The following is a 16,644-nucleotide window of genomic DNA, read 5'->3' on the forward strand; positions in this document are numbered from 1 at the left end:
TTTTAAATGGAAATAATAGTACCTTTATAGGGTTGTTAAAGGCAGAAATACATTTAAAATACTTGCATCTGTATTTGACATGTAATAAGCCAATAATAAATATTTGTTATTGTTAAGTAGCTAGCATGTAATAAGCCAATAATAAATATTTGTTATTATAAGTGGCTAGCTTTATTGTCTTTAAAATATTGGTGGCATTTTGGAAAGAAGAGAATATAGCCTTTTACTATATTAAGAATGTAGTGATAAAGACATATGATTATGGTTACAATAACCATTGGCACCACAATCCCAAGAAGGATATAAATAAGACAGAAGACTCCTGAATGGTGATAATGTGCCTTGTTGTGTACCTGCAGGGGATTAATGGAATCTGTGGGTAACAGTTACTTAAATAATCAGAGTGCTAATATACAATCCATGTAGTTATCCTAAATATTTTGGTATGTTTCTTTCTTGTTTTTATAAATTCTTAGATATGTCAATTGGGCATTAAAGCCTTATTATCTTTTTCCAAATTTTTCTTCCTTCTTCTTTCTTTGAAAATGAGTACTTCTTTGTGGAAATCTTTATCTAGAATAGAGTTGGTCTTCTGTATATAAAGTTAATTAAAGACAAATCTTAATGAAGAATGGGATAGGAGAGGGACTGGGAGTGGGGGTGGGAAGGCAAGTACTGGGGGAAGAACCACTATATTCCTAAAGCTGTACCTATGAAATTTGTATTCACTAAATAAAAGCTTTCTAAAAAAAAAAAAAAGAAAATGAATACTTCATAGTCCATAAACTAATTAACTACAATTTTATTCTGGAATAACATTCTTTCTTCTTCTTCTTTTTAGTGAGACACATGTTTATTCAAACACAAGATACCCCAAATCCCAACAGTTTAAAGTTTATACCAGGAAAACCAGTTCTTGAGACAAGGACCATGGATTTTCCCACTCCAGCTTCAGCATTTCGCTCCCCTCTGGCTAGGTATATACTGTTTTCATCTTATTTACCAAATAACTGATTTTGAGAGTAACAGCCTTGTTAAGCTATTGCATTTTTATGTATACTTTATTTTTTTAGTGTAGAGAATAATTGACTTTATTTTTAGGTACAAGGTAAAGAAGAGTGATATATTTGAGAGTCCTATAGCATAAATAAATAAAAATCTGTATTTTTACTTAAGGAAAAAAAATCCATTAAATTGACAAGTCATTCTAAAATTTAAAACACTGTTTTTAAAGATTTATTTATTTTGAAAGTCAGGGTTATAGAGAGAGGATCTTCCATTTGTTGGTTCACTCCCCAAATGGCTGCAGCTGGAGCTGGGCCAGGCTGAGCCAGGATCCAGGAGCTTCTTCCAGGTCTCCCACGTGGGTGCAAGGGCCATCTTCCACTGCTTTCCCAGGAACATTAGCAGAGAGCTGGATTGGAAGTGGAGCAGCTAGCACTCCAACTGGTGCCCATATGAGATGCTGGTGTTGTAGGCAGCCACTTAACCCTCTGTTTCACAGTGCTGGCCCCAGCATGATTTTTTAAAATGAGTCAGTGGGGGACAGTTCTTTGATTCATTAAAGACTTGTTTAAATATATGTCAGAATTGATAAAAACAACTTAGAAAATTGTTAGAATGAACCTCTTTTTATTTACAGCTAGGGGCCAGTGCTGTGACTCACTTGGTTAATCCTCCGCCTGCGGCACCTGCATCCCATATAGGCACCGGGTTCTAGTCCTGGTTGCTTGTCTTCCAGTCCAGCTCTCTGCTGTGGCCCGGGATGGCAGTGGAGGATGGCCCAAGTGCTTGGGCCCCTGCACCCACATGGAAGACGAGGAGGAAGCACCTGGCTCCTGGCTTCGGATCGGCGCAGCGCCAGCGGTAGCGACCATTTGGGGGGTGAACCAACAGAAGGAAGACCTTTCTCTCTGTCTCTCTCTCTCACTAACTCTACCTGTCAAATAAAAAAAATTTACATTTAGATAACTTCTTTTTTCTTTAATTAATTTATTTGTATGAAAGGCAGATTATAGAGAGGCAGAGGCAGAGAGAGAAGGAGGGGTTTCATCCGCTGGTTCATTCCCCATATGGCTGCAACTGTCAGAGCTGCGCTGATCTGAAGCCAGGAGCTTCTCCCACACGGGTGCAGAGGCCCAAGGACTTGGGCCATCTTCTACTGCTTTCCCAGGCCATAGCAGAGAGCTGGATAGGAACTGGAGCAGCCGGGACTCGAACTGGCACCCATATAGGATGCCGCCACTGTAGGCAGCAGCTTTACTTGCTACACCACAGCGCCAGCCTGGATAAATTCTTTATAATAAGAAATATTATAGACAGTCAGCATCTGTTGAAGTTTCTGGTAATCTAAACCTAATACTGATTGCCAAGAATATTTGGAAAATAAAGCTTAGATAACTGTTTCTGTGTGTATACATAGCTATTGTATATGTCTCATTTAGGGAAGCCAGAAATATACTAAGCTAAGGAATAGTTTTTCAAATTTCTAATTAAATGTACATTTCTTTGACCTAAGCATGCAATTTTTTTGGTCTTGATTTTTCATACTTTTTTTTTTATATAAGTCACAATAAAATTTTCTAGATTATGGCCTGGGATATGTGTGTGTGTGTGTGTGTATATATAAGAAACAAATATTTGATTTTATAATTTTCATACTTTTTTACCCTTAACAATAGGTAATGTATTATATTTCCTTTCTTCATCTTTTGTTTTTTTGTTGTTATTCTGCTCTGTTTTGTTAAATAAATCTTGGTCACTGCATAATTGATTTCAGAACTCACAGCTGGCTTGAAAATCCCTACCTTAGAACACTTGCACATGTATACAAGGTGTGTGCAGGAATATTCATGGTGGTCTGGTTAGTAATAGGAATAAATTGGACACAGCCTAAATATTCTTCAGTAGGGAGTTAGATAAACTTTGTCCATAGTCTGCAGATGTTAATGAGGATGAGGAAGATCCATACATACTGTTAATGCAGGGCCCCTAAGACATGCTGGTAAGTGCAGATAGCAGGTTGCAGAAGTGAGTACACTGTGGCAGTGGTGTATAAAAAGAAAAACCACAAAGCAGCAAATGCACTGATGAAAAGGTCCAGAAGAATGCATACCAAGTGTTGTCGGATTTGAGAGTGTAGTTGAGGGGCGTCTTAGCTTTACGTGTGTTGTTTGAAATGTTTACCTCAAGAATTCGTTCACATATTTTGTGTTTCTCAGATCACCTCTCTATCTTTCAAATAAAAATAAATAAATACATTTTTAAAACATTGTTAAACCGGTCCCGCAGCTCACTAGGCTAATCCTCCGCCTGCGGCACTGGCACCCCAGGTTCTAGTCCCGGTTGGGGCGCCAGATTCTGTCCCGGTTGCCCCTCTTCCAGGCCAGCTCTCTGCTGTGGCCCGGGAAGGAAGTGGAGGATGCCCAGGTGCTTGGGCCCTGCACCCCATGGGAGACCAGGATAAGTACCTGACTCCTGGCTTCGGATCAGCGCGGTGTGCCAGCCGCAGCACGCCGGCTGCAGTGGCCATTGAGGGGTGAACCAATGGCAAAAGGAAGACCTTTCTCTCTGTCTCTCTCTCTTACTGTCCACTCTGCCTGTCATAAAAAAAAAAAAAATAGCCTATTTCTTGGATTCACAACATTTACTATCTTCAGTTAAACGAAACTGTCTTGTTTGTTGAGAAAGTTGTTGCACTGAGCTGGTGTGTCAGCTTTCCTGAGATGGGACTGGTCTGTCCTGCTCATCATTGTATCCCTAGTGCTTAGTACAATGGCTGACAGCTCAAAAGATATCTAAATATTTGTTAAGTAAATAATTGAATGAATAAATGGGCAGCGTATTTTACTTCAGGAGGACTTGAGACTCATCCTGTTTTTGGTGCGTGTCAGTAGTTCATTCCTCTGTTGTCATGTAGAGTTACATGGATCTACCACAGTCTGGGTTTTTTGTTCACCTGTTGATGGATATTTCCAGATATTTTTGGTAGCTATAAAGCTGCTGTAAAGATTCATGTACAAGTCTTTGTGGAGCATCTGATTTTGCTTCTGAGTAACTGACCTAGGAGTGGGATTGCTAGATCCTAGGAAAAGAAGATGAAGCTCCGTTGATCTTGAGCTGATAATTGTTGAAGCTGGTGATGGATACATAGAGATTCATACAATTTTCTCTCTACTTTTGAATACGTTAAACTTTCCCATAATGGAATATTTTACTATCTTTTTTTAATTCACAGGCAGCTATTTCGGATTGAAGGAGTAAAAAGTGTCTTCTTTGGACCAGATTTCATCACTATCACGAAGGTATACATATGATTATATAAAAAAAAAGACTTGAAATAGTTTTGTCTGAGTCCAGTTCCCCCTCCAGAATATTTATTCCTAGTGTATTTTAGGGGGCCGGTGCTGTGACGCAGTGGGTTAAAGCCCTGGCCTGAAGCGCCGGCATCCAATATGGGTGCCAGTTCTAGTTCCGGCTACTCCTCTTCCGATCTAGCTCTCTGCTATGGCCTGGGAAAGCAGTAGAAGATGGCCCAAGTCCTTGGGCCCCTGCACCCATGTGGGAGACCTGGAAGAAGCTCCTGGCTCCAGGCTTCAGATCAGCACAGTTCTGGCTGTTGCAGCCATCTGGGGAGTGAACCAGTGGATGGAAGACCTCTCTCTCTGTCTCTACTTCTCTGTGTAATTCTGTCTTTCAAATAAATAAAATAAATCTTAAAAAAAAAAAAAAGACAGATGAGGGAAGAACTATTTAAAAAATTATTTTACATATACTGTTAAAATTTCCTTTCCATTTTTCTCAAGTTAATTATTCAATAGAATTTTCAAATTGAAGTTAGCTATAGGTCCTCATTTTTCTTTCTTTTTCTTTTTTTTAAAGACTTGTTCACTTACTTGAGAGGTAGCGTTACAAAGAGAGGGAGAGACAGACAGATCTCCTATTTACTAGTTCACTCCCCAAATGGCGGCAATGGCTAGAGTTGGTCAATCTGAAGCCAGGAGCCAGGAGCTTCTTCTGGGTCTCCCAAGCAGGAGCTGGGGCCCAAGCAGTTGGGCCATCTTCCACTGCTTTCCTAGGCCATTAGCAGGGAGCTGGATTGGACGTGGAGCAGCTGGGAACCAAACAGGCGCCCACACGGGATGCTGGCGCCACAGGCAGAGGCTTAAGCTACTGTGCCACAGTGCCAGCCCCCGTCGTTTTTCAAACAAGACAAAAACTTGACTTTCAGAGGTTTCATTGCAGTGTCTAAGATTAGTTAGCTTATAGCAAGACTCAACCTTAGCAGAACTAGAATTTAAACTTCCAAGTATTATTTTTACTGGAACCTACTTTGCATTGATAGAGTAAAAAGGAAATTAAATAAATATAAATGAACAGATTGTTCACATGTATTTTGTATAAACAGTTGCATATATATGACTATTTGTCAGATGCCATAATGTAAGTACCCATTTTGAAGGGAGATACATATACATTTGGTTGAGAGATATGAAAGAAATTATACATGTGTAATCTCCACCATCCAGCAGTAATACTTCAGTGCTTTACAGATAAAGAACAGTGGACTGTGTAATTCTACAGCACTTGGTTAAACTCTAAATGTCAGGAATCAAATTAAATATATACTACACATTTCAATAATTGAAGGATCATCTACTAGAAAAAGCTGTTTTAGTTTTAAGTCCATTAGATAATTGGGAAATACACTGTTTAAATGTGAACTCTGAGCCAGCGCTGCGGCTCAATAGGCTAATCCTATTCTAGTTCTAGTCCTGGTCGGGGCGCTGGATTCTGTCCCGGTTGCCCCTCTTCCAGTCCAGCTCTCTGCTGTGGCCCGGGAGTGCAGTGGAGGATGGCCCAAGTCCCTGGGCCCTGCACCTGCATGGGAGACCAGGATAAGCACCTGGCTCCTGCCTTCGGATCAGCACGGTAGCAGCCATTGGAGGGTGAACCAACGGCAAAAGGAAGACTTCTCTCTGTCTCTCTCTCACTGTCCACTCTGCCTGTCCAAAAAAAAAAAAAAAAAAAAAAAAAAAAATCAAAGTATTCACTAAATTCCTTCAGCAGTTTGAAAGGGCTACTCTGAGGTGTTTTTTTGTTTTGTTTTGTTTTGTTAAGATTGATTGGTGGATTTGAAAGTCAGAATTAGAGGTAAAGAGCTCTTTAGTCTACAGGTTCACTCCCCAGATAGCTGCAGCAGCCAGGGCTGGGCCAGGCCAAAGCCAGGAGCCAGGAACTTCATGTGCTTCTCCCACATAGGTGGTAGGGGCCCAAGCAACTGGGCCATCTTCTGCTGCTTTACCCAGGCCATTAGCAGGCAGCTGGATCTAAAGTGGAGCAGCCAGGACATCAACTGGTGCCCGTGTCAAATGCTAGCATCACTGGTAGCTTTACCTACTACGCCACAGTGCTGGTCCCTATTGTGAGGTCTTGGTGTGCCTTAAAAGTAGATATGCTGGTTTAGCAATGTGTTATATCCAGTTGAGCGTTCTCCTTGATGACAGTCCTAATGACAATGGATATTTTAGCAAATGTCCTCATTATAAAATGTTCTTACCTGTTGTTTAATGTGTTAATTGTTCTAAATTCTCAGAAGGCCCTTTCTTGACCACCTTAATTAAAGTGATACTCTCTCTAGGAGTTTGTTACCTTGTTTTATTTCTTTATTACACTTATCACTGAACTGCTTTTTTAAAAAATTTCACTTATTTGAAAGGTAGGCAGAGATTGAGAAGGATCTTCCATCCACTGGTTTACTCTCCAAATGCCTACAAGTGTTGGGTTGGATAGGATGAAGCCAGAAGCCAAGAACTCAATGCAGGTCTCCCATGTGGGTGGCATATGGGATGTGGTATTGGCAATTTGTGTCTTAACTGCTAGGCCAAACATCTGCCCATTTAATTGTATTTTTGAAAATTTTATTAAGTTATTTTGCTTACAGTATGTATCATATAAAATTTTGAGGTAAAATATTTATTAAATCTTGCATGTTTTTTTTTCTTGATTTGATTTGCTAAGTCATCTTTTATTTCCCTTTCCCTTTGTTATTTTTCTTTTTTAAAATTGCACTAGTTTCCCTTTGTTTTCTAACTGAAATGACATAATCAATAGATAGTATTCTGAGTTAGTACACACATTGAAATTTGGTAGCTAGAATGGTGGCTTTGATTTATTTTCTTTCTTGTCATGGACTGTCACATTCACATTTACTTGATTTCTTCCACAATTGCCTTTTCACTTTATGTTTTATAATTGATAGACTTCTGCATGTACTTTTGTTATTTTTTAAATGTATATGTGTGTTTACAGCTTATATTGCTGACTTTTTTCTCATTCAGACAACTCAGAATATTTTTTTCTTTTTATTACCAATCTTTCCATACTTAGTAAGAACCAACTATTTACCAAAGATGTGAGGTGACTGTCTACCCATCTTTCAAATAGTTTGTTGTGATACTACTTAGAACTTGTTATCTTGCTAATTTTTTTAAGACTTGTTTATTTCAAAGGCAGAGTTACAGAGAGAAAGAGAGGAAGAGACAGAGAGAGAGAAGTCTTCCATCAGCTGGTTCACTCCCCAAATGGCTGTGTGGTCAGAGTTGGGCTGATCCAAAGCTAGGAGCCGGGAGCATCTTCTGGGTCTAGCATGTGGGTGCAGGGCCCCATGGACTTGGACCATCTTCCACTGCTTCCCCAGGCGCATTAGCATGGAGCTGGATTGGAAGTGGAGTAGCTGGGACTCCAACTGGCGCCCATATGGGATGCTGGCACTGCAGGTGGTATCTTTACCCACTACGCCACAGCACTGGCCCCTATCTTACTAATTTTACAGTATCTTATATCCATAGCAGTGCCTATTTATATATTTTTAAAAAGATTTTATTTCTTTATTTGGGAGGTAGGTTTACAGATAGAGAGAGGGAGAGACAGAAAGGTCTTCCATTCGCTGGTTCACTCCCCAAATGGCCACAGTGGCCAGAGCTGGGCCAATCTGAAGCCAGGAGCCTGGAGATTCTTCTGGGTCTCCCATTTGGGTGCAGGAGCCCAAGCACTTGGGCCATTTGCCACTATTTTACCAGGCCATAGCAGAGAGCTGGATCAGAAGAGGGGCAGTTGGGACACGAATTGGTGCACATATGAGATGCTGGCACTACAGGCAGTTTTTTTTTTTTTTTTTTTTTTTGACAGGCAGAGTGGACAGTGAGAGAGAGACAGAGAGAAAGGTCTTCCTTTGCCGTTGGTTTACCCTCCAATGGCTGCCACGGCTGGCGCACTGCGGCCAGCGCACCGCGCTGATCCAATGGCAGGAGCCAGGTGCTTATCCTGGTCTCCCATGGGGTGCAGGGCCCAAGCACATGGGCCATCCTCCACTGCACTTCCCTGGCCACAGCAGAGAGCTGGCCTGGAAGAGGGCCAACCGGGACAGAATCCTGCGCCCCGACCGGGACTAGAACCTGGTGTGCCGGCGCCGCAAGGTGGAGGATTAGCCTAGTGAGCCACGGCGCTGGCCAACAGGCAGGTTCTTAGCCTACTACACCACAGCGCCGGCCCCATATCCGTTTGTCTTTTGTGTTATTTCATGTCCCTATAATTTTTTTTTAATATTTATTTATTTGAAAGGCCAAGTGACAGAGAAAGAGACAGAGAGAGAGATCTTCTGTCTGGTTCTCTTGCCAAATGGCTACAACAGCCAGGTCTGGGCCAGAACAAAGCCGGGAGCCAGGAACTCCATCCTTGTCATCCATATGGGTGGCAGTGGCCAGGTTCTTGGGCCATCATCTGCTGCCTTCCCAGCCACATTAGCAAGAAGCTGGGTTGGAAACAGAGCAGCTGGCACTAGAACTGCACTGTGGGATGCTGGCTTTGCAGGTGGCTGCCTACGCTGCTGTACCACAGTGCCCGCCCCTCTAAATTGGGTTTTAATCCCATGACAAAAATAGTACCTCTTATTGATACCCTAATCCACTGTTGGTGGGAATGTAAACTAGTACGACCATTATGGAAGACAGTATGGAGATTCCTCAGAAATTTGAAATAGATCTACCATTTGACCCAACCATCCCATGCCTGGGAATTTACTCAGATGAAATGAAATCAGCATATGAGAGGATTATTTGTATCTCCAAGTTTATTGCAGCTCAATTCACAATAGTTAAGATAGGAAATCAATCCAGATGTCCATCAACTGATGACTGAATAAAGAGAATGTGGTATATTATACACTGTGGAATACTACACGGCCATAAAAAAAGTCTTGCAACAAAATGGATGCAACTGGAAACTATGATGCTTAATGAAATAAGCCAGTCTGAAAAACACAAATGTAGTATGTTTTCTCTGATATGTGACAGTTAATATAGAAGTACAAAAAAAGGTATAGAATTAAATGGTCATTTGGGATATAATTGTCGTTTTTAGCCCTTGTTTATACTCCTGTGGAACTGTGGTCTTCCTGCTTTTACTTGTTGAATACTATGATTAGTGGCAAATTAAGCCTGTGAATATAGAGTGGATTAAAAGTATGGCTTTGCCACGAAAGGTTTGTCCTCGGGGGACAGACAGACCTGCCAGGACCCCCACTCAGACAGGTTGGGGGGGGCTGCTTCCGGCCCCACCCCTGACCTTCCTTGCCTGTGTTCCGCCCCATCAGCTCTCACTGCTACAGCCATGTTGGATCAGATGGTGAGGAAAGGCATAGCCGCCCCTGCTCCCAGAGGGGTTGCGCGGGCTGGGGCTGGGGCTGGGGTCGGGGTCTGGGCCTGGCCTGGCGCCCATCACTCAGCCCCAACATCAGGAAGCTAGGGGGGCAGAGCTGAGACTTTTTTCAGCCGTGTCTTTGGGGTCCCCCGCCTCCCCCGTGGTCCCCCCACCGTCTTCAGCGGGACGGCTGACTCGAGGGCGCGGAAGGTGGTCCTAGGTCCCGGCCTCCGCCGCACGCAGGCGTCTTGGTAGTCGGGCGGCGGCACCCGGCAAAGCCGGCCCCTCCCCACCCGCTGATGGACCTCCTCCTAGAAGCCTCGTTTCACTTTGTTTTATCTACCTCTTAGCAGGCAATAGAGGTAAATTAGTAGTGGCAACTCCACTTGCTTAGGTTAGGAGGGAAAAAGATGTCTTTTTCCAAAGGAAAAAAAAAAGTTACCTTAAAAATACTTTCCAAAAAACTACAAAAAAAATTTTTTTTTTTGATAAAAAGAGGGAGATATTTTCCAGTGACCACTGGATTGTTTTAATTTCCCAAACTTTACTTTTTTTTCCCCCATAATGAAGTTTCACTCTTTGGTGATTTTCTTCACGTGTTTAAGATAATGCTCTAGCTGTTCCGACAGGTACACTTGTCACTCTGTCCCCTTGGCTCGTCTCACCCGTACCCCGTTCCAAGGAGCCCTACCTGGACCCCTCACCTCCTCCCCCTCCCAGCCAGGTGACTTCCGGGGGCTTCCCAGGGACGAAAGCGTATGTGTATGTGTGTGTTGTGGGCACTGACGTCTGGACCCTGCACTGCCTCCGGAGGGGCTGGGGGACCCCTTGTAACATTTCTGTGTGGATTTCCTGGAAGCCACTGCTACGGGAGGGTGTTCAGAGTGAATTTCAGCAGCTCATGAGTTGGCATAATGAATGAGCCACCTCTGTTTTTGTGTGAGTTCTCACTCTTTTTCCAGTATCTGCAGCCAGAATGTGTCACAAGAGCCCCTTTCCTGATGTCTGGTGGGCTGGTGTGCATCTCCTCCTGACGCGGGAGAGCGGCGGGTGTATTTTTATGAATGGGGGGGGGGGGGGCTGAGCACTCCCTCTTGTGACTTGTGATTTTCAGAACGAGTGCTACCTTACTCTGTAATCGCGATAACTTTGAAAACTGTACATGACTGGAAATCTGCCAGCCATCGCCACCCCAATTCTGATTATACCTCTCTTCCCAGCCTTGAGTCTGTTCTGTGCTTGTCTGGGGGGTGGGGCAGCTGGCTCTGACCTTTGCACGGCACACCCTCCGCTTCTCTTCCCCGCGACAAACCACTGCATTCCGCTGTTTCAATTTCAAAATAAAAGGAAACTTATATTCAAAATAAAAAAAGTATGGCTTTGCAAAAACTGATGATGAGAGGGGAGGAAAAGAGGGAGATTTGGAGGCGCAGAGGAGTGAGGGAAGTGTGGTGTTCTCTTGGAACTGTATCTATGGAAAGCATAAAATCTATTCTCTTTATATTAATAAAAATTTAAGATTATCTTTTATCCATGTTGACTCAATTTTTGATAGTATTTAAATGTAAACTGTAGTTAAAAGCATCATGAGAGTCTAAATAGACTGCATTTACTAGTCTTTTCTTCCTGAAGAGCTTTCTTTTAAAAAACTAAAGTCTCTGCCTGTGATGCTGGCCTCCCTTATGGGCACTGGTTTGAGCCCAGGCCTCCACTTCTGAACCAATTGCCCTCTGGTACAACTGAGAAAGCAGTGGAGGATGACCCAGCTGCATGGCCCCCTGCTCCAATGTGGGAGACCTGGGGCAAGAAGCTCTTGGTTCCTGGCTTTGACCTGGCCCAGCCTGGCTGTTGCTGCCATTTGGGGAGTGAACCAGCAGATGGGAGATCTCTGTCTCTCCTCCTGTTTCTGTAACTCTGCATTTCAAATAAATAAAAACCAAAATAAAACATTACTTTTTTCTAGGTGTTGGTAATGTTTAGATATTTGATAATCTTATCTTTTTATTTCTGGAAACAACTAGTTGACCAGTTATACAGTTGAGAAAGTTATGGAATATATATATATATATATATATATATATTTTTTTTTTTTTTAGATTGTTTACTTAATTTAAGAGAGAGAAGGAGCACTCCCATCTATTGGTCACTCACCAAATAACCCTGGGCAGGGACTGAAACCTTTCTAATGCCTGGAGCCAGAAATTCAATCCAGGGTTTCCATATTGGTGCAACTATTTTGAATAATTGCTGCTGCCTCCCCAGGTCCACATTAGCAGGAAGCTAGAGTCAGGAGCCAGAGCTGTGTGGTCAGATGTAGAATGCTAGGCCAAGTGCCTGCCCCTGAGTCTTTCTTAAGGATACCAATCTTGTTAACCATCCACAGAGTAACTATGCAGAGTAACTATGGTTCTCTGGTAACATCATTGAATTTCTTAATAATCTTTAATATATCTGACTTGAATGTTTTGAATAGTTCTGGAATGTTCTGTATGTTTGATTAAGCATTATTCTCTTTAAAGACACTAATCTATTTAATATTTAAATTCTCACATCATGAAAAGAAAAAATCTTGCTAGCTTCTGTAGAGGGCATGGTACATTCACCACACTTAATAAAAGTTAGGTGAGTGACTGAATGAATGGAGGATGTTCTAAGATTGTGTCTTCTCAAAGTCATTTAAGCTGAGACCCTGTGAGACCCTCCAGAAATGAGTGCTGTTGCACACTACAGGATACGTATAGGGAAAGATTCTGGGGGGATGCAAGATGGGGTTCTGTATTTGTCATTGCTGTTGGCTGGAAATGTAACTTCTTTTTTCAAATGTTTATAGGATAATGAAGAATTAGACTGGAATTTATTGAAACCAGATATTTATGCAACTATCATGGACTTCTTTGCATCTGGCTTGCCCCTAGTAACTGAGGAAACATCTTCAGGAGAAGCAGGTAACATATTATATTTAATAATTAGTATTTGGCCTTTTATTTTAGACTTTTCTACTTTCTTCTCATTTGTCTTGATTCAAGAATTCATAGAAATGCAAATGCCTGCAACAGCCAGGGTTGGGCCATGCCAAAGCCAGGAGCCAGGAGCTCTAGCTGTGTCTCTCTTGTGGATGGCAGGGACCTAAGTGCTTGGGCCATTGTCTGCTGTCTCCCTAGTGCATAACAAGAAGCCAGATCAAAAGTAGTGGTGGGACTCCATCCCAGGCACTCCAGTACAGGATACAGGCATCCCAAGTGTCTGGAGGTTTAACCTGCTTCACTACAATACCTGCCCCAGGAAAGAAAATTTTTATTATTCAGTATATTTAGCTCTGGAACCAGTTCCAGGAGGGCCAAAACTTCACGTATACTATTTTATCTATCATTTTTGAAAATGTGTATATAAATTGGGTTGATTATATAGAGCTAAAATTTTCTATTATTAAAAAATTTCTAAATATGCAGAAAATAATATAATGCTTATGAATTTTCTCTCTATGCAGATTTAACAAATATTGATATTTTGCTGTAGGTTTTTAGATTCATTTTTAAATAAAATATTAAAGATATAGCTGATATCCCTATACTCCCATTCTTTTGCCCTTTGTTTCCACAGATGTGTGTAAACTTAGTTTGTTCTTATACTTTTATTACACATATAAGTTTCTGCAAAGAATATATAGTATTGATTTTTTTGTTTGTTTAAGATTTACTTATTTATTTGAAAGAGTTACAGAGAGGGAGAGGGAGAGGCAGAGATAGAGGGAGAAAGAGAGGTCTTCCATCTGCTGATTCACTACCCAAATGGCTGCAAAGGCCAAGTCTGGACCAGGCTGAAGCCAGGAGCCAGGAGCTTCTGGGTGTCCCACATGGGTAAGGGAACCCAAGTACTTGAGCCGTCTTCTGCTGCTTTCCCAGTTGTATCAGCAGAGAGCTGGAGCAGAAGCAGAGCAGCCGGGACTCATGTGTGATGCTGGTGCTGTAGGCTGCATGCTTTCCCAGGCCATAGCAGAGAGCTGGATCGGAAGTGGAGCAGCTGGGACTTGAATCAGCTCCCACATGGGATGCTGGTGCCGCAGGCAGCGGCTTTACCTGTTGTGCCACAGCGCCGGACCCTGTACCTTATTTTTAATAAGTTACTTAGTGTAAAACTCTTGGAAAAGTGACACCACATGGAGTTCAGTAAGTAAGTAAGGTGTTAAACAGTGTCTCTAGTGTGATTTCATGTGTGTAAATTTGCACATGCAAATGTAAATATGTTGTAGAAAGATATACACTAAACTTCATGATGGTGTTTGCCTACAGCAGGGATGGTGTGGAATGGAACTTAGGTTTGCAGATCTAAGAGAATTTTAGCATTATATTTTATTTCTTTTATTAAAAAAGACTCAAAGTTACTGGTAATAGTCGTTATTTATTGGTTGCCAGAAATCTAGTGTTTGCTGCAGTATAATTTGAATTCTGGGCTGGCGCCGTGGCTCAATAGGCTAATCCTCCGCCTTGTGGCACCGGCACACCGGGTTCTAGTCCCGGTCGGGGCGCTGGATTCTGTCCCGGTTGCCCCTCTTCTAGGCCAGCTCTCTGCTGTGGCCTGGGAGTGCAGTGAAGGTTGGCCCAAGTGCTTGGGCCCTGCACCCCATGGGAGACCAGGAGAAGCACCTGGCTCCTGGCTTCAGATCAGTGCGATGTGCCAGCCGCAGCACGCTGGCTCAGCGGCCATTGGAGGGTGAACCAACGGCAAAAGGAAGACTTCTCTCTGTCTCTCTCTCACTGTCCACTCTGCCTGTCAAAAAAATAAATAAATAAAATAAAATTGAATTCTGTGTAATTCTACTTTTCCCAAAAGTAAATAAATTTCCAAAAACTGATAGGAAGTCATTGGTGAATATCAGTATATAATGCTACAAAGTAAAGCAAAAACAAAATTTAAACAAAATGAAAAACCAATTCTTGGCAGAAGGTATTTGGCTCAGTAATTAAGCTGCCATTTTGGACACCTGCATCCCATACTGGAGTGCCTAGGTTTAAGTCCCTGCTCCTGTCCCCATTCCAACTTCCTGCTAATGCATACCCTCAGAGGCAGCAGGCAAGAACTCAAGGAGTTGGGTCCTTACCACCCAGTGAAGGAGACCCAAATTGAGTTCCCAGCTACTGGCTTTGGCCTGGCCCAGCCCCAGCTGTTGTGGGCATATGGCGAGTGAACTACATGAAAAGAATTTAGTTGGTTGATCCATCGATCTGTACCCCTCTATCTCTCTGCCTTTCAAATAAGTAAATACTTTTAACATTTTTAAAAGAAGAAAGCCCCACTTTTGTTCAGATTTCTAGAACATTTCAGAAATTTCCAGATGGCTTACATCTATAAATAGTATAGTTTTCTTTTGGGAAACTACTAAGTTGAGAAACTAAAGATGTAACTTAACTTAGAAGTAGGTGTGCCTTTTTGTCTCAGAGTTTCCATCAAAATTCAACTAATCTCTTTCTGCTACTCTTGAATCCTTGAGAATGATGAAAAGTTACATGTTTATTGCCCAAAAATTTTAAGCCCTGCCATGATTAATAGGTCAATGTATTTTAGTACAGTATTTTAATCACTAAATAGTATGTGGATCAGTATTTCTTAAATTGTCTCCAGGGAATCAGATGAATGATTATTTTTCCATTTTTCCAAAATCAGTAATATGACCACACCAAGTTACATGTTTTGTACTGTTTTTTTTTATGAGGTATTAAATTAAAATTATCCTTTTAAAATTTTATTTAAGTTATACAAATTTCATGTATAATCAGCCTGCCTTTATTTTATTTATTTATTTATTTATTTTGACAGGCAGAGTGGACAGTGAGAGAGAGAGAGACAGAGAGAAAGGTCTTCCTTTTCTGTTGCTTTACCCCCCAGTGGCCGCTGCGGCCAGCGCAATGCGGCCGGCACACTGCGCTGATCCGAAGCCAGGAGCCAGGTGCTTCTCCTGGTCTCCCATGCAGGTGCAGGGCCCAAGGACCTGGGCCATCCTCCACTGCATTCCCTGGCCACAGCAGAGAGCTGGCCTGGAAGAGGGGCAACCGGGACAGAATCCGGCGCCCCGACCGGGACTAGAACCCGGTGTGCCGGCGCCGCAAGGCGGAGGATTAGCCAAGTGAGCCACAGTGCTGGCCAATCAGCCTTTCTTAAAAAATTTATTCTGGGGTTGGCCACTGCCTATAGAGCTAGCATCCCATATAAGTGCTGATTCAAGTTCTGGCTGCTCCACTTCTGATCCAGCACCCTGCTGATGGCCCAACTCCTTGGGCCCCTGTACCCACATAGGAGACCCGGAAGAAGCTACTAGCTCCTGGCTTCGGACTGACTGAGCTCCAGCTGTCTCAGCCATTTGGGGAGTGAACCAGTTGATGGAAGATCTCTCTCTCTTTGCCTCTCCCTCTCTGTAACTCTGCCTTTCAAGTAAAATAAATAAATATTTTTTAAAAAGTGTTTAATTTTACATGAAAGGTAGAGTGACAGAGAGAGAGTCATTCATCTGCTGGTTCACTCCCCAAATACCTGCAACAGCCAGGGCTGAGCCAGGCCAAAGCCAGGAGCCAGAACCTCTGTCCTGGTCTCCGTGTGGGTGGTGGGGACCCAAGTACTTGAGCCATCATGTGCTGCCTTCCAGGATGCATTAATAGGAAGTTGGATTGGAAGCTGAGGAGCCAGAAATCGAATTTGCACTCAGATATGGGATGCCAGCATCCCAAGGGGAGATTAACCCACCTAACAACACCTGCCCCATGCTCTCTAAGTACTTGTATTTACATGGATGTAAAATTTATACTCTTGTTTTTTTTTTTGTTTTTATTTGTAATCTTTCTAGGATCTGAAGAAGATGATGAAGTTGTGGCAATGATTAAGGAATTGTTAGATACAAGAATACGGTATGTCTCCCTTTCTATCTGAATTCATAGGCTACAGAGGCAATTTTCA

General features: G+C 42.4%; 1 protein-coding gene across 9 annotated transcripts in view; it reads left to right on the top strand.

The window, feature by feature from the left end:
- Positions 1 to 16,644, top strand: part of NFU1 (NFU1 iron-sulfur cluster scaffold) — a 42,724-nt gene that overhangs the window by 10,441 nt on the left and 15,639 nt on the right. For 4 of the 9 annotated variants that reach the window (XM_017340705.4, XM_070069011.2, XM_002709823.6 and 1 more), the window contains 4 exons: positions 842 to 977; positions 4,238 to 4,304; positions 12,530 to 12,644; positions 16,535 to 16,595. In XM_017340705.4, the coding sequence (XP_017196194.1) occupies positions 842 to 977; positions 4,238 to 4,304; positions 12,530 to 12,644; positions 16,535 to 16,595 (379 nt within the window). The remainder of the gene's footprint in view (positions 1 to 841; positions 978 to 4,237; positions 4,305 to 12,529; positions 12,645 to 16,534; positions 16,596 to 16,644) is intronic. The other 5 variants (XM_070069013.1, XM_017340706.4, XM_070069012.2 and 2 more) reach the window with 2 other exon arrangements.

Source organism: Oryctolagus cuniculus, chromosome 2, assembly GCF_051225735.1.
Source record: "Oryctolagus cuniculus isolate XC-2025 breed Fujian yellow rabbit chromosome 2, ASM5122573v1, whole genome shotgun sequence".
Classification (NCBI taxonomy): Eukaryota; Metazoa; Chordata; class Mammalia; order Lagomorpha; family Leporidae; genus Oryctolagus; species Oryctolagus cuniculus.